Here is a 24,155-nt window from a genome sequence, read left to right as displayed (position 1 = left end):
CCCCTCCACTGTGGGCAGAAGCTTGGATTAAGTTAGGTTTGAGTCTTGCAAGGGATGCCTTACGCTGGGATCTGAGCTAGGAGGAAGTGGGAAATAGGCTATGGTATGGCACCAGCTGCTGCTCCCCTTACTTGTTTTATCCAAAGGTGAAAATCCCAAGGGTTCGTGTCTTTTAGCAAAAAGAGAGAGGAAAGCACACTCTTATAGAACCAATGGGATCTGACGTTGGTCTCTCTGAAAGACTTCACGGAATCTCTTCATGGTAAATTCTTTCATCAGCTGGAAGTTGTTCTGCCTTAATAGGAAGGTACAGAGTACTCTGAAATATTTTTGACCATTCCAAAAATATAATTCTAGCTATAGAATTCTGACATCATTTTCCATGTGATGGTTGAAAAACCAACAGTAGTGCAAGCCCCTGGCATGAGATTTCAGCTGTAACATGCTTCAGGATCTTGGAGTTTTGGGTGGGTTTTGTTCTGTTGGTTTTTTTTTTTTTTTCCAGCTAACCCCTTCAGTTTCCACATCATCATACTGGGTCCCTCTCCCTATATTCTATAGTACACTTATGTAAATAACCACAGTTATGCTACGTATTTTTAACTTTCTGGGTCAATTATCCAGTTAAATGCAAAAATTAAATGATGTTACGATGGCAGTACTGTTACAAAAAGAATCAGAATTCTTTTCACCTATTTCTCTTTCTTTTTCCCCTTTAAGAAACCCATTGCTGGGACCTGAGGTCATTTGGACCCTGAAAACCCTATTCTCTGCCCAGTGCAGATGGGTTTCCAGGTCATCCTGTGCCTTGATGGGCTTCAGTGTCTGATGGGGTCTGGAACTACGTAATCTTTAAGATCCCATCCAACCTAGGCCATTCTATGATAAGGTCTTCAGCAAAGGTTCCTGCTATGACTCTTGTCTCTCCTTATCAGCTTGCTTCAATGTAAATGCAGAATGGCACTGCTGGGCCTTGCAGAAGTCCAGGCAGAAGACATCCACAGCCCTTTCCCTGTCCACAGAAGCCATCACTCCATTATAGAATGCCACCAGATTGGTCAGGCAAGATCCGCCGTTGGTGAAGCCATGCTGAAGCAAAGATTTGTTTTGGGTCACAGGCTGCCATTTCTTTAGTATTTGTCCCTAATAACTGAGTTGCCACCATCAATTACATTCACCAGATATTTTTCTTCCTGGCCTCCTGCAGCTTTAATCTGAAACTTTCCAATTTCCTGTCCATGGACACCATCACGGCCTGAACAGAGTCCAAGTTTCCATTAATGGACACAGCAGGCTTTTAAAATAAATCAGATGAAGGGTGGGGACTACAGCCTGGATGCTGTGTGAGAGTCAGCCTGACTCAACCCAGCACTGCACCAATGTCTTTCTGATTACTTTGGGGTTATTGAAATAATAAAAGATAAGCCAAAAGGAAAAAAAAATAGCTGAATGACAGCAGTGAGTGAAAAGCACCTGAAAAGGCATAAAAGAGGAAAAAGGATCTGAAAATAGGATCTAAGAGTTCTTAATCCATCTACACAACAAGTAATTTGTACTGTGATATCTGAATGTTCCATAGTACCTCTGATGCGGTGGATTGTGTGCTTTACTGACTGGTAGGGCTGCAACTTTGTGCAGTATTGTTCAGGTTAGGCAAAGCTAGAGGTTGGGTACTGGGCATGAAATAGTTATTGTCTCTTCTGCCTAGGTTGTTGTCTAATTCAGCTTCAGTCTGTGCAGAAATAAAGTGTCATACAGGCTGCTCTGGAAGGCAGGTGACAGCTGACAGAGTCCTGGGTTCAGAAAACTATTAGTGGACTTTAAAAGCAATCATGGGAGAGGAGCACTTGGCAGCTCTGGCTTTGGCTTGGTGGAAACTGTGGTCTTTACCCATGTAAATACTCCAGGTTCTGATCGTCTTCCAGTCTGCACAGCTTGGTGCAGAGGGATGTTACTGGGCAGCTGGGATGATGTGCTCCAAGAGAAGGCATTAAATATTGAGCTCTCAGAAGTACTGTAGGCATAGCTTTTGGATGATGTGCTTTTGAGAGATGTACAGGTGAACGACATGCATTTATATGAATTGCTTTTGCTTATAAGCTTGAATTGTTCTAGTTTTGGCTAGAAAAAATGCACACAAGAGAGATGGAAAAAACGTACTGATCATAGAATCCTAGAATGGTTTGGGTTAGAAGGACCTCAAAGCTCTCGCAGTCCCACCCCATGCCATGGACAGGGCTTCCACCCAGCGGCTCAGCTGCCCGGGGCCCCATTGAACCTGGTGTTGAGTGGCTCCAGGGATGGGGCACCACAGCTTCTCTGAAAGACCACAGCGAGGTTTTCCCAAAAGCCTTCTCTCCTCCAGGCTGAACAATCGCAGCTCCCTCAGCCTTTATTCATAGGAGAAGTGCTGGACTTTGTCCATCCAAGAAGTCTAAATCCCGCTTCAATGTTTCCTTAACATGCTTGTGCTCTGTGAGGAGTTGTGGTGCAGTTGGGTTGTGGACTGCAACATGGGAGATTGTGACTGTCCCACTGTTGACCAAGCCAGGCTGCTAATGAGGCTGCTAATGAGGCTGCTAACGAGGCTGTGCTTTCACCTGTGGAAGGAGGGGCATGAGGAAGGTTCCTGAGGCTCAGCATTTTGGCTGGAAGCTTTCTTGAGAGCAGGGACTTCCCAGGCTGGGCCGTGAGGAGGGCTGGGAGAGGCATTGCGTTCCAACCGGGTAATGCACCTCAGGTGACAATAATTCCATCATTTCTGTTCTGAGTGTGATGCAAAAAATTTGGAAATAAAAAGCTTTTATCTAGCTTTTTAAAACTTTGCAGATACAAAGTTTCTGCACTAGTATCTTTGAAATCTTTTTAAACTAAAAATACAGCCAAGCTTCTTTTGTTACCAGCAGAAAACATCAACAGAAACCACAAGCTCCCATTGTTTTCATCAGATCTGTAATTTTGTTAACTGTTCCTCCCTCCCTTTAGCAGAACTCCGGGCTGTACATCTCTGCAGTTTTTCTACATCTGTTTTTGGTAGTGTATCTCCTCTTTCCATCTGGACTGGCTGTTTCTTCAGGACACGGGCCTGGCCCCCCTGCTCTGGGTGTCCCAGCTGGAACAGGCAATGGACCTGATGGGCCCAGAGGTTCCTACCTACCTCTTCTTGGTCCTCCCTGTTGCTTTGGAAGGTACACAGGCCATCTTCCAGGACTACAATCCCACTCTTTTCCAGTAGCACACTATAGCCACTACTGCTGCTCTTGCTGTTTGTCCTGAGATTTTACACTAGGATCTGTGCAATGCTTTTGTTTGGTTTCTAGTGAATGAATGCTGTCCTTTGAGCACATTTGGACCAGAAGTATGAGCCAGCAGTGTGCGCTTGCAGCTGGGAAGGCCAACTGTGTTCTGGGCTGCATTAAAAAGGGGGTGGCCAGCAGGGAGAGGGAGGTGATTGTCCTCCTCTACTCGGCTCTTGTGAGGCCTCATCTGGAGTACTGCGTCCAGGCCTGGGGCCCCCAGTACAGGAAGAATGTGGAGCTCTTGGAGTGGGTCCAGAGGAGGGCCACTAAGATGATCAGAGGGCTGGAGCACCTCTCCTATGAGGAAAGGTTGAGGGAACTGGGCTTGTTTAGCTTGGAGAAGAGAAGGCTCTGGGGAGACCTCATTGCGGTCTTCCAATACTTGAAGGGAGCGTATAAACAGGAGGGGGAATGGCTGTTTAGAGTGTGGATAGTGATAGGACAAGGGGAAATGGTTTTAAACTGAGACAGGGAGGTTTAGGTTAGATATTAGGAGGAAGTTTTTCACACAAAGGTTGGTGACACACTGGAGCAGGTTGCCCAAAGAGGTTGTGGATGCCCCATCCCTGGAGGCATTCAAGGCCAGGCTGGATGTGGCTCTGGGCAGCCTGGTCTGCTGGTTGGCGACCTTGCACACAGCAGGGGGTTGAAACTAGATGATCATTGTGGTCCTTTTCAACCCAGGCCATTCTATGACTCCATGATTCTATGAAGTCTACAGTCAAGGCACGGAGTGAGGCTGTAGGGCCTCACTGCAGCCAGTGGACAGGAGCAAGGTTTCAGAGAGAGCCCTCTTTGTGTACAAGTTTCACCAAAGGGATGAGTCTGAAAATTCTTTTCCCCTTTCCTTTTTTTTCCCACATTTTCAACAAAGTTTAAAATGGCAGATGGATGAACAAATGAAGTTCAGGTCCTCCTCCCACACCCCCACCCCTTCCCCAAAGGTGCAACCTGGGACAGATTTCAGTCTCAGTAGTGATGTTGGCACTACTGTAGCTGTGAATGCTCAGTCTCTCACTTCTCTAAACAACTTTCACCTTTAAAAAAAAAATAAATGAATGTTGTTTGAATGTTTTTAACATGGAGACTGGTGCCAAAATCTGCTAACATTGTGGGAAGGTGTTATCTTCTAACAAATTCCTCTGCCTCCAGCAAAGAGGCTCCATATCATGTGGTTGAAGCAACTAGCTGATGTTATTTCATTTAGTCATTTACAGACTACTCCAAAGATGACAGTGGCATTTGTGAGATTGCTCTGGAAGATGATTAGCAGAGCATTCTGTATATCTGTACATTCTGGGGCCCATGTAAATCAAACTGCTGTTCCCCACACCACAAATACCAATTTGCAATTATGGGGCTCTATGGAATACAGACAGCTAAGGGTATGGGGTAGGAAACCAAACCTTTGAAAACTGTTTATTAAAGTGAATGTGGAATCACAGAATGGTTTGGGTTGGAAAGGATCTCAAAGGCCATCCAGTTCCAGCCTTCATGCCACAGGCAGAGGTGCCAGGCACTAAATCAGGTTGCCTAGGGTTCCATCCAAACAGGTCTTGAACCATTCAATGCAAAAGCACAATACATGGGTGCTGTGTGGTGAAAACATCTGGCCTAACCAGGCCCAGGTATGTGCTGGATTTAGGAGCGTCGGAGGTGGAAAACATGGCTTGAATGCTAGTAGATGGCAGATAATTGTGTTCAGTGTCCAAAACTGCCACTCTGGCAGCCTACTATGTGCACTACCACTGGTATGGAGCTAGCTGCAAACTTGAACAACACCTCTTAGGACTAAACCTAAGTGGCATATCCCAACTTCTCCAATTAACAAAGGGTAATGAGACAGCAGCAATGCATAGGAGCCTGCTTGTCTGTGTGAACTTCATGCTTATGTACATGATGGAGAGGAGCTGGTGCCAAGAAAAGATCTTGGCTGGACAAGAGATCCTGGAAGTGAGGAATCTGCAGGAGATGAAGGTTAGGAGATGCCCAGGACTTCTTAATTAGCAGCTTTATGTCCCAGAGGAAAACAAAACCAGAACCATTTGACACATACAGATGAGAGAACGGAATATTTTTACTTGCTGTCACTGGTGGAAAAGAGTCTGGGTTTTTAAATTATTTTTTTTAACTTTTATTTTTTCTAGAAAAAGCAAAAAAACTCTGCATGGTAGAGTGTATGGTATGTAATTTCAAAACAGAACAGGTGATATGGAATGGATGATTTCCCGTACTACCTGAAGTGGAATCTAAAAATCATTTGTAAATCAACACTCGTTACCATGTAAGACAAAGGCAAACAATCAACTTTCATTTGTTGTTTGGTACAGATTTCCTCTGTCACTTCAGCCTGAATTTTCCCAGGGTTGGGGAGAAAAGGGGGCACAAGTTGCCCATTGTCCAAACCACCATCGTACTGACCACGCTTTGTGCTTTGAGATCTAGCATCATATGGCTTTATATACGTTCCTAAGTGAACAGTGCAACATTGCCACCATCTTAAGTGTTTATTCCACATTGGAACTGTAACTGAACATCATTCCAAAACCCTTTCCCGCCCCCAAAACAATGACAACAAAGACAACAAAAAGCAGAAAGTCTCCAGCAATCGGATTTCCTCCCAGAAATCTGTGTAAACTGTGGATCGGGATTGGGTAGCAGCACAGGAGACAAAAAGTGTGACAGCATGATTCAATAGCGTCTCTGAAGACTACTGTAAGACTGCCATTCTTTAGTCTGTATCTTGCAATCACAATTTGCTTTTTCCCTGCAATACTCTAAAGCAACATTAAAAAAAATAAAAATCAAGACTCAAAAGCAAAAGGCAGAACCTTTGCAGAAGGCAAAGCCTCCTCTTAGCTTTCAGCAGTCACTGTTGGGAACAGATCTCTGCCCAGAAGCAAATCTTGAATGTATATACATGATTGTGGTGGGGAGGGCCACAGCCGAGGACAGAAGGCCCTGAGACAGATCTGCTTACCACAGTGGTCTGCAGACAGCTGCTGTGCTGCTGTGGGCACTCGGCCCTTCTCCTCCTGGGCTGCTGGGGCTGGGAGACAGTGGGAGTGGGGGGTTGCACTGGGGAGGGAAGTGCACACTTTTCTGTTCACCCAACCCCAGTCCCGCTGGAATGTATCTAATCAGTATTTAGGTAAGTATTAGTAATAACTGTAAGCCAGCACAGTGACCCTCCCCCTTAAAATGGAGGGAGAGCAACAGCATCAGACGAATTCCTATTTGTCCTGACACATTTCCCACACCCTTTCCAGATCCTAGAGAGCAATCGTATGCAGGTGTTTATCGTACTAGAATTTAAAGAAGTCAAAGCTGGTAAAGAAACTGGATGTTTCCTGGCCTAACCAAAGGAAGTAATAAAACCGGTTAAAGTAAGAGTGAAAAAAAGTAAGCATTAGTGTGTGTACATCCTCTGACATGTCCCACCTCTCGACGTTCTGTTCGAGCCCTTCCCATACTCTGAGCAAGCACTCCCGAACTTACAGAGGTAAGGCTTCAGCTACAATCTCATGGCTGAGATTTATTTATAAAAGATATCAAAAGTGTAAGGAATTGACTGTACAGGATCTGTGTGGGGCACGTGGAGGGCAAGGCTTGGGAAGTGAACCTGTGCAGGAGGAAACTGGACACGGGTGTGATGCCCAGAATGCCACTGGCTGAGTGATGCCCATGAGCACAGCCCAGCATGCACGCAGCATCAGGGAGTGCAGGCAACACTCGCCAGCTTCTGAGCGTCCAGTCAGAGCCATGGGAGTTGCAGGAAGGCTTCATGTTAAACTCCAGTATTTAAATGTCGAAAGGAACGTGGTCTTTACCTTAAATGGGCACTGACTGTAGGTTTTGCACAGTCCATTTTCATTAAAAAACAGAACTTGAACAGCGGCTGATGCCCCTGCTGTTGGAGCCTTAACACACCTGTCATACTGCTGAGCCCTACTTTTTTTTTTTTTTTTTAATAAAACACTGTTTTAAGATATAGCACAATAAATGTGCTTATTATGCACTCTAACATAGAGCACAGAAATACAACACTACAGAGTGCAAGTCTTAACCATCTCCACAGTGGGAAAAGTGCGAAGGTTAAAAATAAGCATGTGGCTTAACACAAGATATTTTTAAAAAACATGACATGGAAATCTCATACTAATGCTTTCACTTTTATCACAAACATGACTGAAAACTTATGGTCAGCTGCTGATCCTTCTCTCCTGATAGTAGTGTGATCCTTTCAAAGGTAAGATGTTGGAAAGATCAGAGAATTAGAATAACAATAAAACGAGCATCCAAAAATGATCCCATTTACCACTTTTCCAGTAGTTATTAAGAAGTAAACACATAAGGTCACCTTGATCTTCCCCCTCAGTAACTGATACAGGCTGAAACAGCAAAGCCACCCACATGGACACAGGTCAGGTCTGCATCGCGCACACACACACACATCTACACACAAACACCCCACAGGAAAAAGTGCACTTTCAATTGCTGATACAAAAATAGATTGGCACATTCTTTTTTGACACAGTGAAGATATCCTCTTTAAAAGCTTTTTCACAAGGAGTCCTTTCATGAGTTGCAGCAGGTCTGTAGAAAAAGCACTATGAGAATGCACTCAAGTGGGCTTTCAGGGTTTGTGTGATTGAGAGAGGGGTGGTAATGGAGGCTGCCCCCTCAGGCTTTTGTATGACTGATGACAGGTAGCTTGTAGGTCCACAGTCCCCACTGGTAGGGTCAGTTGCCATCCAGTTTCAGCACATTAACCATGTACCAACATCTCAGTCTCCACCTGCTTTGAGAAAGTAACGACATCTAAATTTGTCAAAGCTGAATCTTACATCAACATAGCGTTTCCCATCAGTTGTTGAAAAACTGGTTTGGAGAGGGAGAGAGTGAAGTGTTAGGAGTCTGATTTTGCATTTCCAGTAGTAACTGCAGCTCAAGAGAGCCGGGTGGGAACAGTCCGGAGCCCCTTCCCAGCAGGGCAGCCAGTGCTAGGAGTTCTGGATCAAGCGTCTGTAGTGTGGCATCACTTCGTGCTCAGGAAGGTGGAGAGCGAACTCCAAGGCCACCAGCACCGGGAACTCAAAGGCAATCAGCTCTCGCCTGTTCAGCCGGAACTTCTCTTCCAGTTTCTGTATCAACAGCCCAGGAAAAAAATGAAAAGGACCTTGTCAATGAGGATTTGGCTTTCTAGTGCTTTCTTATAGATGATGTTATTCACATTTGCACCTAAGTGCGTGCCACTATTTCCTACTGATTTCTTACTGGGGAGGTGGTTTACAAAGTTCAGCCAAACTCGCTGTTTCTGACGTTTGTCATTTCACTCATTCCTGCTCTAGCAGATACATCTTCTAAAGACTACAGTGATTACCAATGCAGGTAATGGAATACATGCACCTTTTAAGTGCACCCACAGAATTCCTCTCTGCTTGAAATCACAGATTTTGTTTCCAGCATTGCACTGTTCCAACACCCTGTTAGGGAAATTATTTACGCTACAATTAGATACATTTGACTGTAATGCCTCAGAGGCAAAAAGTGTCATCTACAACAACTCTAAGTACAGTGTATATTAGAAACTGCTATTCCCAAAGGAGATTAGATAGATTTTATACTTGCTTTCTGCTGTACTGTACTAAACCTTCCATCTGTTCTGCTGTTCTCACTGGATTTGGATGCTATAGAAGAAGGCAGCCAGCTCTTCAGAAATATTCTCCCCTGCTCACTCTTATGACCTCCCTTGGCTTGCTGCTTTGTTGCCCACTGGATCTAATGAAAACCTCCATGTGATTTAAGGGTGGACCAATGATTCAGAATTGGCAGATCTTCCAGCTTCCACTCAGTTTACTTTTTCCTGGCTATTTGAAGAATATTCTACTAAACTGACTATCAGACCAGTTCTGTGGCTGGGGCAGAAGGATGTGAGTCCAGTTCTGCCTCCAACAGAGTTCCCGTGTCTCTTGAAGTGAGTTGGTTGTACACAGCTTTAAGACTGATTTTCTGTTGTGTTAGATTGGTGTCTCAGTGCTTGCAAATGTATTATGGAATAAGACACCCCTCTGTTTCTTAATTCTTTAACATGGAGTGAGTAGAAGACCAAACACCTTCTTCCACAAAAAAAAGTTAGGGTGAAGTGTCTAATGGAAACCATGTCCACTTGCCCTAAAGGTTAACTTGATGAATATAGTATTGGTAGTCTGTAAGATTTCTTCCCAAGTTACCATCTACAGTTAACGTAAGAATAGTCTTTACTAACACTCTTAAAAATAAAATTAAAAGCAAAATGAATTTCCTGAAGGTTAACTTTTGACTTGTATTGACAGAATGATGATATATATATATTTCAGACCTCAAAATATCTGATATCAAGGGTGTTCAATCACATCAAATGGGTTTCTTGGTCCTCTGCTATGACACAGATCACTCCTACTTCCCCATCAACATAAAATAAAGGAATGCAGTTAGCTAGTTGGAGGGCTGGATACCTAAAGGAAAGCATGACTACTGATAAGCAGGCTTGTATATACTATGCACTGGCACTTAATGTAGGGAGAACACAGGAACTGTATGGATACCTACATCTATAAGATGCTTGACTTCGTGTTTTCTGAGGTCACTGCCAATTTTGGCTGCTAAAAGAACACAGGCTCCAGCACAAAGCTTTCTATTCTGCTTGTTCAGCTTCCCCTTGAGAGCGAGCTTCTCAAAGTAGACAAAGGCCATGGCTACTGTGGGCTCTTCAAAACCACATTCTTCTTGAGCAAGCTTGCGCATTTCTCTCTTCAAGCTGAGTAAAGAGACCAAACAAGTATGCTGTGAACTGCATGTTAAAGCATTACTCATTTCATCACAAGAGTCATTATTGCAGAGATTCCTGCTTAGACAAATGGAAAGGGAAAGTGTAATTTACTGGGCAGGTATGTTTATGTTCTATCTTGGGGACACACTGTATCACTTGTTTTGACTTAATCCTTTCCTTCCAACAGATAGTTGTATCAAACTGCAGAAGTAACTGTAGAGCTTTGACATTTTTTTGTGAAAATATTTCATTGGAAGTCTTAAGCTATACACAATTTATTTAATAACAGTGGATTGATTACTTGTGATCTCTATGCAACTTTGCAGTTGGTTATGATCAGTCAAATTCAGACTTGCTATGCACTGCAGAATGCTGTAGCGACAGAGTGACAGGAACCAGTATCCTTCTGGCCAATTCAGTCACATTAAATCACCATTACTTCAGTATGTATAGACTGCTACACTAGAAACAGTGACAAAACACTACAACTTTGCAGTAAAACTTATCACTTGTTTTGCTTCTGGCCATGCTCTTTGCACAAGGGGCAAAAATCAACATTTCTCCCTCTTCATTATCTTTCTAAGCTAAGTGCCATAAGTTTAAAGTCGTTTTTTGTATCATTTTTTCTGGATCTAATAGTTTAATGCAAGCACAGCTCACATCCTCTTCTTCTTATAAGTGGAGCTTGACACCTGAATGGTACGTGTTTGCACAGTCCCCTATCTGGTTTTCCCAGCCCACTAATCAAAGCAATCATCTGACTTATTCTGCACCTCTGCAGGTCACTGCTCTTGGAAAATCAATCAGTGCTGTGTGTCTCCTCATGTACAACAGCAATCGCACTGCAACGTGAGACAGCCATATCATGTTGCAGCCATACTGAGCTTTGCAACGTACCTTCTTATTTTACTGAGGGTTAACTTGATGTGAGGGAACTTCTCCTTAAACGTCTCATTCATGTCCTTTTTGAGATCTGATGGCTTCACGTAGTCTATGACTGTGGTCTGTAACACATGGTTGAGAGAAAATCATTCTTATCATTTATAACAAACATGATCACTCACTCCCTGCAAGCAAGAAATACCAAGCAAGTGCCAGTCAGTCCTAATGATTTCAAACAGGAAAAATGAGGTCTGAATTAAGGTAACAATTTGCTTGCAACTGCTCCATCAGAATGGGTGACCTGAAATCAGAGATGAGTGTTCAGCACAAACCCTGAACAGCACATACCTTATTATAAGCCTTCCAAATACTGCTGAGAACGAGTTTAAGGCAAACGTGGGTGGATAAAACCTAGCTGACAATTCTTGTTAAGCCAAAGTAAGTTATCACAATAATTAATTTGATGACCAGACTTTGTGTGTGGCTCTGAAACTTACTGCCAGTCTCAAACTGATTGCTCAAAAGAATTGCTGGCGTAAATTCTTGAGTACTGTATCCTAGATTTATGATATCGCAGATTTATGACAAAATAGGTAATAGGCTTAAATGGTGGGTAATTCAATAGAATGAAAGATAGCAATACTCTCAAAAGTTACATACTAAGTGAGCAGAAATAATGAGTTAGAACAACATTCGAAGCGTACAGCCTCTTTTCTTTACCTTGAAATTCCTGTTCTCCTTCATCATCCCTGAATGTGTTTAAAAACCATTTGGATGTGGTGCTCAGGGTTGTTAGAGTAAGGTCATGGTTGGACTTGATGATCTTTAAGGTCTTTTCCAACCTGAGCAAATCCATGATTCTATGATTCTTTTCTCATCCCTTTAAAAATTTCTTTATTTACCAGAGGGCCCTCCTGGCTCATCCTGCATGCCAGCAGCAGCAGCAGCTAAGGGCGTGCAGCACTTCTGTCATTCCTTCAGTCTTCATTCAGGAAATACTTTGCCAAAACCATCTGCCACCACTCACTTGGCCTGAAACTATCAGCCAAACAACAGCAAATCCTTCGTTTTAGTAATGTGCCAACTCTCTTCCTGGCTTTCGCTGTTCTGACCTTGAACAGAAGCATGGAAGACAATACAGTTTCCAAGTATCCAGTTACTGGTTTGTCTTTCCCTTCTAATTTCTGTTTATGGCTAAACTACATTATGTTAACTGTAAAGAAAGAGAGGTAGAAAGAGGCATGCAAAACACACCATGTTATGCCTTTATAGAAGATTAAGCCTCCTTGTTTTATATCCTCATGGGAATCTAAATCAGCCAAAAAGACCCATCTGAATATCCTTTGTTTTTTTTTTCTTTTTTCCCCAGTAATTAAATATGGAAGGGTTTGGAGAAAGGACAATATAGTAGCTTTGCAGAGCAACTGGACAACTCATCTGATTACGTCCTTGGCTGCATCAGATATGAGCATGAAGAAGAGCAAAAGGCAGCTAACTTGTCCTGCATTTTGTTCAAGAGCTATGGTACTGAAATAAGGGATAATAACAGGAATTTAGAAGAAAGCAGAGTGTGCTTCTCCCCTAAATAGCTCACAGCAGTATTTGAGGCAAACGAGCTATAATGAAGAGGAAAAAGCCAACTTCTTGGCACATGGAGTTGTTACAGTCATACATACCTTTAACAATGAGGGCTATTCAGCTATCTGACTTGCAGTGTGAAAAGCATAATTTGTCCAGATAAATTGCTCCCCGTGACATCTTGGGAGGTAATTTCGCTAGGCATGTCAAGCACAACAGCTGCCTGCTGCTAAGTATAAATGCTTGCAAGCCCCCTCTGACGCAGTTACATCCTAAGCACCAATCCAAATTTTTCTCAATAAAGAGGATGATTTATTACAAAATTCTGCCCAATGAAGGAGAGTTGCCAGATATAAGAAATCATCAAAAAGGAGAATGCCATGACAACCTTCTATAGCCAGCTCTGTTGCCCTGCACATGCATGTATGAGCCAGAGCACAGTCCCAGGCAGTCCCCGCAGTGATCTGAAGGTAACATCCACCTTCTGTCTTCAGGCTGAGGCAGGCAGCTTGCTGCCATGCCTGAATAAAAAGAGTTGTAAAGATGGAGTGGAGAAACCCTGCCCTATTTGGGCTAGAAGAGAAATCATCACCTGGCTGTATGGGTCTGCCTGTGGCCAGGCCTGCAGAAGGCAGAAGAAAGTGTGGATTTGTCTGAATGCACAGTCACCTGATTGTAGGAGGCTTTGCTGCAGGCCTGCAGGACTCAGCCCTCAGCAACTGAAGAACAAACTCTTACTGATTACCTCTCTCATTTCTTTCCATGGGACTTTGTTTCCTACTTGCCTACTCCTTGTCTCTTCATTTTTTTTTTCCCTCAAGATGACCATCAGCAGCTGTGTGCTACTGATGCTTGCATAGACATGCTGGGAGTTTTTCATGATACTACAGGAATCCTCCTAGTACTGCTCTAAGAGGACTATTGAGAAAAGCTATATATATATATATATATGTATATAAAGTTATAAATTAGACCAGCACTATTTACTACTTGAAATACAGAAATGTGGGTCCATGCCTCACTTGCTTATTTAAGATTCAAAAGATTGCTAAGTATAGCAAGGCTACCTGCAACTAAGTCCAAAGTTTATTTTATATACTATCAGAATTTTCGGTTGTCTTGGGCAAGCCTGGAAAGAATGAGCTTGGTGCTACTTTGCAAAGCTATACCACGCCTTGTTCCAAGCTTCACTGCAAACCTAACTACTTGTTGCTTGCTCTCTGTTAGCACAAAGCTCCTTAGTTTTATCTTAGTTATCTCCCACAAAGCCATCACAGGTTTTTCTGGCAGACCTGCTCTTGGCACCTTCCAGGTGATCATTTCCCCTTGTACAGAAAACACAAAACAGCATGGACTGGCTGTGCAGGACAGAAACCACGTCACAGAGAGAGGGCCCAAGCACGCTGCAGAGCCAGCTGGAGGGCTGTATGCAGGTTACTCTGGCCAGCAGGCTGTGCTTGCTTTCACTTCTAGCATGTACTTTTTACATGGGCAGACAGTGATAGGACAAGAGGGAATGGCTTTAAACTAAAAGAGGGGAGATTTAGGTTAGATGTCAGGAAGAAATTCTTCACTCAGAGGTTGGTGAGGCACTGGCACAGCTGCCCATGTAAGCTGTGATGCCCCATCCCTGCAGGTGCTCAAGGCCAGGTTGGGCCCTGGGCAGCTGAGCTGCTGGGTGGGAGCCCTGCCCATGGCACGGGTGGGACTGGTGGGCTTTGAGGTGCCTTCCAACCCAAGCCATTCTATGATGAGTCACATATGTGATCCTGCAGCTGTCTCATGGGTACCTTATACACTGCTCTGCTTTTACCAGGGAGTCCTCTGACCCAGTCGACTGCCAGAAGGACTGCCTGTATTTAAATCTTTGTTAAAAAAAATGTTCTTTTTTAAAAAAAATAATATGTAAAGTTAAACATTCAGAGGCTTGAGAATAAGCAGACAGCTTAAAACTGAAAATGGAAAGGAGGTACAACTATTTTTAAACACAGAGATTTGTCAATTTTGTGCCAGTGATAAGGATCTGCGATAAGGATCTCCCCCTCCAACTCTGAATACTGCTGCTTCCTGCTAGACAACAGTCTCTATGATATAAATCACAATAATGAAATCCAGATGAAAGCCAGTGTGTGCTGGTTTTGATTCATGTAACAGGATAACAGCAGCATGTTTGAACACACTGGCTCTAAGGCAGCTGTCTCATCTTGTCAGTGCCATACTGGAAAGCCCAACTAACTGTCCTTATTCTCAGGAAAAGGAATGGTGCAACTTCTTTTTTTTTTTTTTCCCATGATTTTTTGGGTAGCTGCTGCAGAAGCCTGACTTGTCCCTTGCCCGGCTGATGCCAACAGAAATGACAAATTTGGGATGCTGCCTGTCAGAGGGGCAGCATTCTTCTGCCACACTGTGCACCTATGAGGCTGTGGAGAAATCCCAGCCCCAACTCCCCCCTCACCTGTTCAAGCATCCTCTGTCTGTCCTTTCCCCCAGGCACAGCTTGCACACTGCAAGTCGCTCAGCATCCACCCTTCCATGGAGCAGGAAAGGGGATGGGCTGGAGGAAACCTCAGCGCATGCACAAGGTCAGAAGCATGGCCAGGGTGTCCTAGTGACCCACAAGGGCCAGCTGGGATCTTACTGCTGAAATAGGAGTGCTCTGACCTTTTTGTTTGCCACCTTTTCTCGTGCTCAGCATTTCCTCTTCCTTTTCTCTTCTCTGCTTTAGGAATTTTATTTCTCTTGGGCTGCCTGGCAGTCACAAACAAAGCTGCTGTGTCAAAAAGACATCACTGCAAGCAAGGTAGAGTTCTGTCTGTCTGGAGCAGCCCTGGTATTGACCATGCAGGAGCACTGTACAATACTGATGCTCCAAATTTTATCAGGGGGTTGGAAACACTCTAAAAGAGCATGACATTTTTCTATCCAAATATTCTCACAGAGAATGCTATTCCCTAGCATTAGGCATTTTGCACTGCCATGGCTGTCACATCCACCAGCACTGCAGTGGGAATGACCCACCCTTCTCCCCAACACTCTAATCTCCCATGTTTGTAACTTCTGTCATCCAGGCTCGTCTGTCTTGTTTCTCACAGCTTGCTCGCACAAAATAAATTTCACTTTAGTATTCAGAAATACTCTTCTATGAGCTCTGTTCACGTTCTCTGTATACAAATCTGTAGATGTATATTTTAGTTTGGTGACGGGAGTTGCACAAGACAAATGAAAGCTTTGATAGATGGCGGCTGACAGATGCCTGGACAACATGATGAATGCCTGGGCTGAGGGCTCTGCTCTGCACACTTTTTGCATGGCTGGCAGTTTTGAACTTGGAGGTTAGCTTCTGTGTTATTCACACGCGTTTTCAAGCAGCTGCTTTCTCACAGGAAAGCTGTATATATAGTTTCCTAAATGCGGGAGGAGGAAGGATGCTTGAAATGGTTGGAAAGACTGGCAGGATGAAATAGCGTTGAAAATAAACCCTACTTTGGCATGCTACCGGTAAAAGATGACCTAGACTGGGGTGCCTCTACCTTCCCCTTAAGAAAGGTAAGATCAGAATAAAATAAGTGAATAAATGGAAGTTATATAATAAATTCTCTTCAGCTGCCTTACCTTGGACCTGTGATAAATGCAGTCCATGGAGAGCAGACACAAGTCCATCAGATTTAAACAGACTGACAGTAGCACAGTTCTCAACCACACAGCAGAGAAGTCAGTGACTCTGTACTGCCTTAGGGAATATAGTATGAGCTATGTAGCTGTGAACTGTCTGTAACTCAATGTATATGGAGGTGGCTAAGTATGCATATATATGGGAAATCCTGCTAGAGCAGAAGTTTAGAACAGTCATGGAAAATAGGAGTCATTCCTTTATAATGGTAATAATAACTACACAAAAAAGGAAAAGGAAGACTAAAAGATGTTTCTATTGTTAAAAAGTTACTTTCAATGACCTTAAACTGAAATATTTACAATTTCACAAAGCAAACCATCTGAAAACTCCCTCTTTGAGTGCATATAAGGATGCCAGTTTATTTTATTCTGTTAACATCCTGAAATCGTTCTCAGTTAATACAGTGTTCCATTGTTACAAAATACATGCTTACTGGAGCCTCAGCCAAATATAGCATCAAATCCATACAGCACTGGCTTTAACTATGAATATATACCACCTCTGCAATTCTCTGCTCCCTGAGACTTTTGGGTACGAAGCCAGCAGCTGATAAGAAAGCAATCTGTAGATGTTTAATTTATATCTACAGAAGCAGCTCGAAGAATACAGTGCTGATGCCAAAGGCTGCAGCCTGCAAGTGGAGTACTTCTGACCTTGGTGCTCCTTGTGAAAGACAGCAATGAGGAGCGAGAGGCTGAATGCACTCCAGCATCATGCAGGGCTTTTGTCAGAACACATGGACAGAACAGTGAACAGTTCTAATTTTAAAAATACACAATTACCAATATGTAATAATGCAGCCTGGTTGTGCTTGACACTGGTGCTTCACTTGGCAGATGCAAGCTGATGGCCAGCCTACTACAAGAGCCCTACAGCCTTTTGCAACACACTTTTTTTTTTTTTATCAGCAATGTATAGCTGTCAATTTGTTTTGATATAATTAAACCAATACACAGGAACTATCATTAAGGACCAAAACCGGACTGCCAAATTTATCCTTTGGGCACAGATAAATGGATGTTTCAGGGATGTTGTTACAAAAGGGTCACTCAAAGTCAAGTTGCTACTGATCTGGGGTTTTCCTCTTTTCCTGCAAGTCCTGGCAGCAGAGAGCAGCCATGTGAACACACTCCTGTGCTCTTGTGTTAGCAACAGAAAGAGAGCTGCGGGAGTTGGCCTCATGCACACTGCAGAGTGAGTTTTCGCCCCCTGCACAGAAAGTGCTTCCTTCTGCTCACAACAATGCAGGATGAGCAGGGAGACACTGCAGAACCTGGCTGCATGCTGGTCAATGTGAGACACTAGTGAAGAAGTCACTGTTCTGCCTGGTAGCTGGTGAAAGTTCCTATTCAGGGGAGATTTAAGGATCTACAAGAATTCCTGCTTCAGCAGTATCAGCCAGGAAGACATCTGTTAGCCATGACATGATGTTTCCCTCCCCCCGCCTCCCCCAGCATGAATTCTTTTACCTCTTACTGTTTATACTGCAGCAGAGATTGTCGACTCTCCTACAAAGACAGTATAAAGGGAAATAATTTCTCTGGGCTAGACTAGAATTTACATATGACTAATGCAATTAACAGAAGCAGTAGGGTTTGTGCTGGACAATTATTTAAACTCCCTTTTCTGATTTGTTCATCAGGCAGTGTTTGGGCATCACTTTTAGAAATGCAGCAGGGAAATGTACAGCCTTTAAAGCCAGGAACTTCGCTGCCAAAAAAAAAAAAAAAAAAGACTGATCCAAAAGCACTTTTCCTTCCCCACAACTATCTTCAAAGAGGAAGCTCTGCTATTCCTGGGAACTAGCAGAGGACTTGCAGTGCTCTGCAAATTGGCACTAATTTTGCTGACCATAAAGCCAACGTGAGTGATAATAACTTCAGGTTCCACAAAACTGGAGGGAGCAGCATGTCCCATAGGCTCAAGTGCTAACTGCACTTATTTTAGACTAAAAGCCAAGCAGGACCACACATTTTGTCTGTTTTATGCCTGGGGATAAAGCCTGCAGTATTTATGCAAGCAGAATTCATGTAAATCTCAGTAGTGTTGTAGCAGAGGAGCAATCCTGGCCTGCAAGCAGATGGTGGGTTCTCAGGTGCCCTATCTGTGCATTCAGTGATTCTACAGCCAGCAGCACCATGCAAATCTGTTGCAGCTCAGCATCTAAAACACTGTTCACATCCTCATCACTCACCTTCCTCTGCTAATTGTTCTGACAACACGAGGAGGGGGAAAACCCAACAGCTTGCAGCTGCCAAACATTAATGCTAAATGCTGGCCAAGAACTGAAACTTCAATTACAAACTGCAGCTCTCCACAAACAGTGCTGACACCAGAGCCACTCTCGGCTGCTCAGGTACTCGTGGGAGGCAGTAGCTGAAGCACTATTCCACTTGGGGCCACAGGTTGGTTGGAGCTCTGTACAGCAGGATGACAATGCTGTGGTCATTTCACAGAATGTTTTTATATCTGGTAAAAAAAAGAATGCCTTGAAACTAAAGCCTATTATACTCCTATTCACACCACTGTGAACTGCAAGGAGTGGCAACACCAGCTGAGCCCAGAAAGCGTAAGATGGACACAATACAGACCAACTCAATGCATGCAACCGAAGCTGCCAAAGCCTGTTTAAACCTGCAGGCTTCTGGGACTCTCCAGCATGACCTTTTCTCCCTTCTCTCAATGAAGGAAGCACCAGCCCCTTGTGAAATCCCTCAGCCAAGCGCTGAAGAACAAACACCCGCTCTTTGGTTCCTTGTCAAGCTTCTGTGTTGCATCACAGCAAAATCTTGGATCTTAGACAAGAGAGCTCTTGGCTCGTGCCAGCTATTCTCACCATCAAAAGAAACACAGCACTTAATTTCCTTTTGTCTGTTCTTAGATCAGTGCCTTCCTTCAGAGAAGGAACAAACAATGACAATGACATTAATAGTCATCCTTGAAGACCATTTTTCACCATGAATGTATCTAGTTATACCTCTCTCACAGGGGAAAGCCCCTGCCAGCTTACCGCAATACAAGCACAATCACAGACCTCAAAATGTTGTGGTTTAGTGGTGCATGTAAAAGGAGAGCACCCACATACCCAACCATGTCTGCCTCAAGCCAAGTAGAGACAGCCTCAAAGACTTTGGGTGACCTAGAGGACTCAGATCGGCTGGAGCATGCTTCCAGCCTGAAGAAGGTTGGAAACACAACCATGATTGCTAAACTACGTTCATTTTGGACGTCAGTTAACAACATTTTTCTGTTTGATGGAAGACAGCTCCCCGTCCATGACAATAACCATATTAAAACCTAACAAATATCTTCTCATCCAGATGCAGCTAACAAAAAGGAGGACACTTTGTGTGTTGCCGGCCAAACGTAAGTTGACAACCTTAAAAGTAAAACTGGCTGAAAGCTGAGAACTGACCAAACTTCTCACTTGGATTTTAACCCAAACGTACCCTCAGAGCTCAATGAAGCCTTTCTGTGCAACAGACAGAGCAAGGAGATTGGCTACAATCTATGTGGCACATGTAAAAAACATTTATATTCAAGAAGGTGCATCTAGCAATACTATTATCAAGTAAAGTCCAGTTAGGTGGCAGAAAGGAACCTGAAAAGACTGTATCTTTAAATACATCAGCAGTTTCTTTGTTCCAAGTGAGAATGTGAACAACACTTCAGACTGCAACATTTCAAATCCTATCCTATTTGTATATTAGAAGGAGTAATAGTAAGTAACCACTGTGAAAAAAAGGAAAAAAAAAAGATAACTAGCTTTTTCCCACTGCCTAATTCAGCTTTGGATGTCTAATTCCAACAGATATGCACTCACGTGCATGCAACTGCACCACACCTTGCAACATTACTGCCAAAATAGCATACCGAATTCTACCAAGTTGGTGCAACTGCAAAAAGGCTACAGAAATCTCTCACCACAGAGAACACTGAGTTAGAACAGAGATCAAGGAACAGTTATAAATCTGTTGCATTACAGCTTTGGATATGGTGAAAAACATATGTATTCTGCTCATAATTGCTGCATTGAAAGGAAGGACTATCCCATGGTGAAGTAAATACCTGGGCAACATAGGCTATACAAGACACCGAGGTTCTATTCTGATGAGGGAATGATAAGCATCAAAATACAATGCAGTTTCAAGACTTTGGAAAAATCCTAATGGGCATTCTCTTATTTTGTAATAGATGCCAGTTAGAGGAAGTATAAATTTTCCTCTGTGTGAGAGAGAATGAACGCATTGTTCAACAAGCCTTTCATCCGAAACATTTATGAAATACAGTGGTAACAAAAGCATTTACTGTTGTAATACCTCCACAAGTTTGTTTTTACATGTCCCAGTAAGTAACTGTCAGTTAGAACAAAGCATTTCAAACAGCCGTTATTAGTAGATTAAAAATAATAATAATCTTCTTAAAATGCAGCCAAATGCAACCTCAATGTTTTAAATACTGTTAACAACATTTACCTACGCTACACCTAGTTTTGCATATCACTTACCATATATGAAGGAAATATTAAAACCCGCTTATGTTTGCCACATGGCCACTGGGGATCATCTAAGAGATTTGGGTCATATTCAACATAGTCTCCCAGGTCACTGCCTATAAAACAATGGTAAAAATAACAAAGGGATTTATTATACCAAGAAATCTCTAGATGTAATGTTAGTGGCAAACTGTGAACTTGGTAATGCACAAGATAATGTTCATGTGGGATATATGAAAGAGTAAAAAAGTTCTGTATATGTTATCAACTCTAAATACTTCAATAATGTGTAACACAACTTGCAAAGATACAGGAGACTGAAAGCTAATTAACTATCTGATAAATATGAACTTAGGGCTTAGAGAACTGCACAATTATTTTAAGTTCCATAAAGAAGCCACAGGCCAAAAGTCTGCAAAACAAATGTGGTCCCATGTACCCCGCCATGCTCAAGTGAGAGGAAAGTCAGTGGGGAAGTTTTGTTGAATTTTATTCCCAGCAACAAGTTCTCATCTGTTTATGGAGGTGTTTGGATTTGTTTCATTTAACATGCTGAAGTATCTTAAGCATACAGTGCTTTGGCATACATTTTGTGCCCAATTTTGTAAACACAGCACCTTCCAGTCTAATAAAGGTCAAAAGTATGATTTACACCTTCAGCTTATGACTATCATGTTGCCACTGTGTATTTTCCACAGCAAATGAAGGTGATGAGCCTTTTGTGGAAGGAAGGCACCCAAGGAGGCATGCTGAGCAGGATCAGTGGCTGGCAGTATGACACAGAACCAGTGATTGTGTTTACTCAACTTTCCATGATCCAAAGCCAGCTTTGCTGAACAAAAGGGAACAAGCAAGGAGAAAGGCATTCTGAGTTTTATGTTACCTACTGCATGAGACTGTATCTTGCTTAATTTGAGCACAAAAGTGACTGGCAGAGACAAAGTGTCTCTCCACCAAAAATCCTTCACTATAATTAATTCTCTATTGCCAGAGTATGCAAGTATATTAAAACAAGCTTCTTGGTAAGTTACCTGCATCGATGCTCCCCTGGGTGCTGTTAGCTCTTGCCAAAGAAAGGCTACGATGGCTTGCATTGCGAAACTGGGAGAAGGATGAGGTGGAGTCTATTGTGTTCCTCCGAGTTCCTAGAGCATTGGTTGGAAACAGGAACTGTGTATACGATACAGTCTAAAAGAAAGTCAGAACAGGCAGATTTACTATCAGCTCAGCTGAGCAGGATCCCTTTCGTGCACTTCAGTTAGAAGCAAGGGAAGCTAAATTAGCAAAGGACTTTCTGGTTTAATAGTTAGGCACAGATGAATTAACACAATCACCTACATGTGCTTCAGTGTAGTCAGTTTATCCATGCAAAAAAGCTTTTGCAAATGCATTAATTCTTCAACAAAACAAAACCACAAACACACACAAGCTCTAATACACTGGATTTCCAAAATCCTACTCAAGGGTCAGATTTACAAATATGACTGTTTCTTCCACTGGGCCTTCTCTGTAGCTATTTTTTTTTCTGAAATAGCATTCTTCTATATGGGTCCCTCAGCACACATCAGCCAGAGGGAAATCACTTGAACACCTCTTAACTTAAGCACTTTCTCTGGTACTTCTGTCCTTTAGGATTTGGTCTGGTAAAGTATTACTGGTGTCATAAATGAGCTACCAGCTTAGAAGCAATGGTTACAGATCATTCACTTCCTGGACTTACAGCATGGACTCCATGTGAATGAATAACTTGCAATAAAATTAATTTTAAAGTAAACCAGTTCCCTGCTTGCACTCTTGGCCAGTAACAGACCTTGCTTCTAGGTTTATTTAAAAAAATAACTTTAAAAGGAAGAAAAAAAAAAGAGTCTCAGACTCCAGACTGGGTTATGAGGAGGTCAAGACAGGTATCAAATAAAACATGTAAGCCTTAATTTATTTATAAGCAGACAGACTGTCCTCAAGAATTTACAGTCTGGGGCCTGGACTGTAACTTGGTTAGGTGAGCACACCATGTGCAGCAGCACTGACCTAGTGCCTTTAAATCCAGAAATGTCAGCAGGCTGGATAAACAAAACCATCAGAAGTAAATCAGGTTTTCAGGAAAAAAAAAAAAAGATCATATACAATTAAAATTATCTTTCCTCTATAGATTTGTTTAAAATAGATTAATTTTCCCTAAAGATTCATTAATTACTTATTCTATTCTAATAAACACACACTAAGATTTTGACAAACTCATCCAGTTTACACTAGTGTCCTTCTGCTCCTTTGGACAAATGATTATGTTAAGTAAGATCTGTTTTATTAAATAAAATTGAAAGCAAACAGAATTACAGCTTACAGCTATCACCAGATATTATTTTCAAGCTCCTAACAACGTACTCTGCACTGGTATCTCCTGGTAGGGCCAAGGGAACACCGAGTGATTCAGTAATGCTCTACAGACTTAGACACTGCCAGAGGCAGATTTCATCAGCAAAGTTGTTAGCACTGACAGCTAGGGCACTGACACTTTCTGAATTTCTGCTGGTCTTATTTACAGTTTGTACATACTGTGCTTTAACTACTCCGTTATGCTGCACGCCATAATTTATTTTTACATTTGTGCTTGTTGTTAGTTATGCCCTATTTTTTCCTTACTACACAAAATGTAATGAAGTAGGAACTGAAGCATCCCCACCTTCCCATCTGCTCCGAGCTCCACACCTTCAAGACCAATGATCTCTTTCAGACACACTCCAGTAGAATGGCACTGGCGTCCACCATCCAACTTCATGTCCCTGGGGAACAGAAACCAGAGCAGAAACAGTTCTTAGTACACACCTCTTATTTACCTTTCACAATGCACTGCTGGAAGAAGGTATCATCAATTCAAATGTATTAATGCAAAGCACAGACCAGACAATTTCTACAGGCAAGACTGTATTGCCTATAATATGTTACAGCAAAAGCCTACCTTGCTCCTAGTTGCACATCAGATTCTACTTATGTTGCAAAACCTTTCCTCAGCACTGGGGACACTTGACACAGCTCAGCACTGACAGGGAACTGCGAGTCCTATCAGTTTCAGATGACATACAATAGTCTAGACATGTATCATAATAGTCTGATGCTTCTAAAATACATCCCCAAGTGACCCTGTGCTGTAACGCAGAGAAGTAATTGCCTGAGTAAGCTTTCAGGAGGAATTTCTGCACCTTTCAGTATGGGAGTGTCTGAAGCCCAGTGAATGTCTTCCTGGAGGCCTCAAAGTGAATGCAGGCCTTCCTGTCACCTGGAAGAGAAAGCTGTGTTCCTGCTTTAGAAGGACTGATGCTTTTGGCATTGTACACTCAGAGGTAATTGAGATGCCTGAGGCAATCAGGCTGCATCCCATGCTTTAGCCTCACGATCAAAATGTGACTGAAGATAAAAAGA

The 24,155-nt window shown here is 42.7% G+C and overlaps 1 protein-coding gene across 2 annotated transcripts in view; it reads right to left on the bottom strand.

Annotated features, from left to right (window-relative positions):
- Positions 1–5,365: 5,365 nt before the first annotated feature.
- The window catches only part of CABLES1 (Cdk5 and Abl enzyme substrate 1), a 67,687-nt gene continuing 48,897 nt past the window's right edge, over positions 5,366–24,155 (bottom strand). The window contains exons 5-10 of one of the 2 annotated variants that reach the window (XM_031612955.2): positions 23,419–23,518; positions 21,770–21,926; positions 20,751–20,854; positions 11,008–11,114; positions 9,891–10,098; positions 5,366–8,443 (exon numbers count right to left, since the gene is read on the bottom strand). In XM_031612955.2, the coding sequence (XP_031468815.1) occupies positions 8,303–8,443; positions 9,891–10,098; positions 11,008–11,114; positions 20,751–20,854; positions 21,770–21,926; positions 23,419–23,518 (817 nt within the window). In that variant the 3' untranslated portion in view covers positions 5,366–8,302. The remainder of the gene's footprint in view (positions 8,444–9,890; positions 10,099–11,007; positions 11,115–20,750; positions 20,855–21,769; positions 21,927–23,418; positions 23,519–24,155) is intronic. The other variant, XM_090137461.1, reaches the window with a different exon arrangement.

This window comes from Phasianus colchicus, chromosome 3, assembly GCF_987193195.1.
Source record: "Phasianus colchicus chromosome 3, bPhaCol1.hap1.1, whole genome shotgun sequence".
NCBI lineage: Eukaryota > Metazoa > Chordata > Aves > Galliformes > Phasianidae > Phasianus > Phasianus colchicus.
The sequence above is the reverse complement of the archived record's forward strand: the minus strand, read 5'-3'. Positions and strand labels throughout refer to the sequence as shown.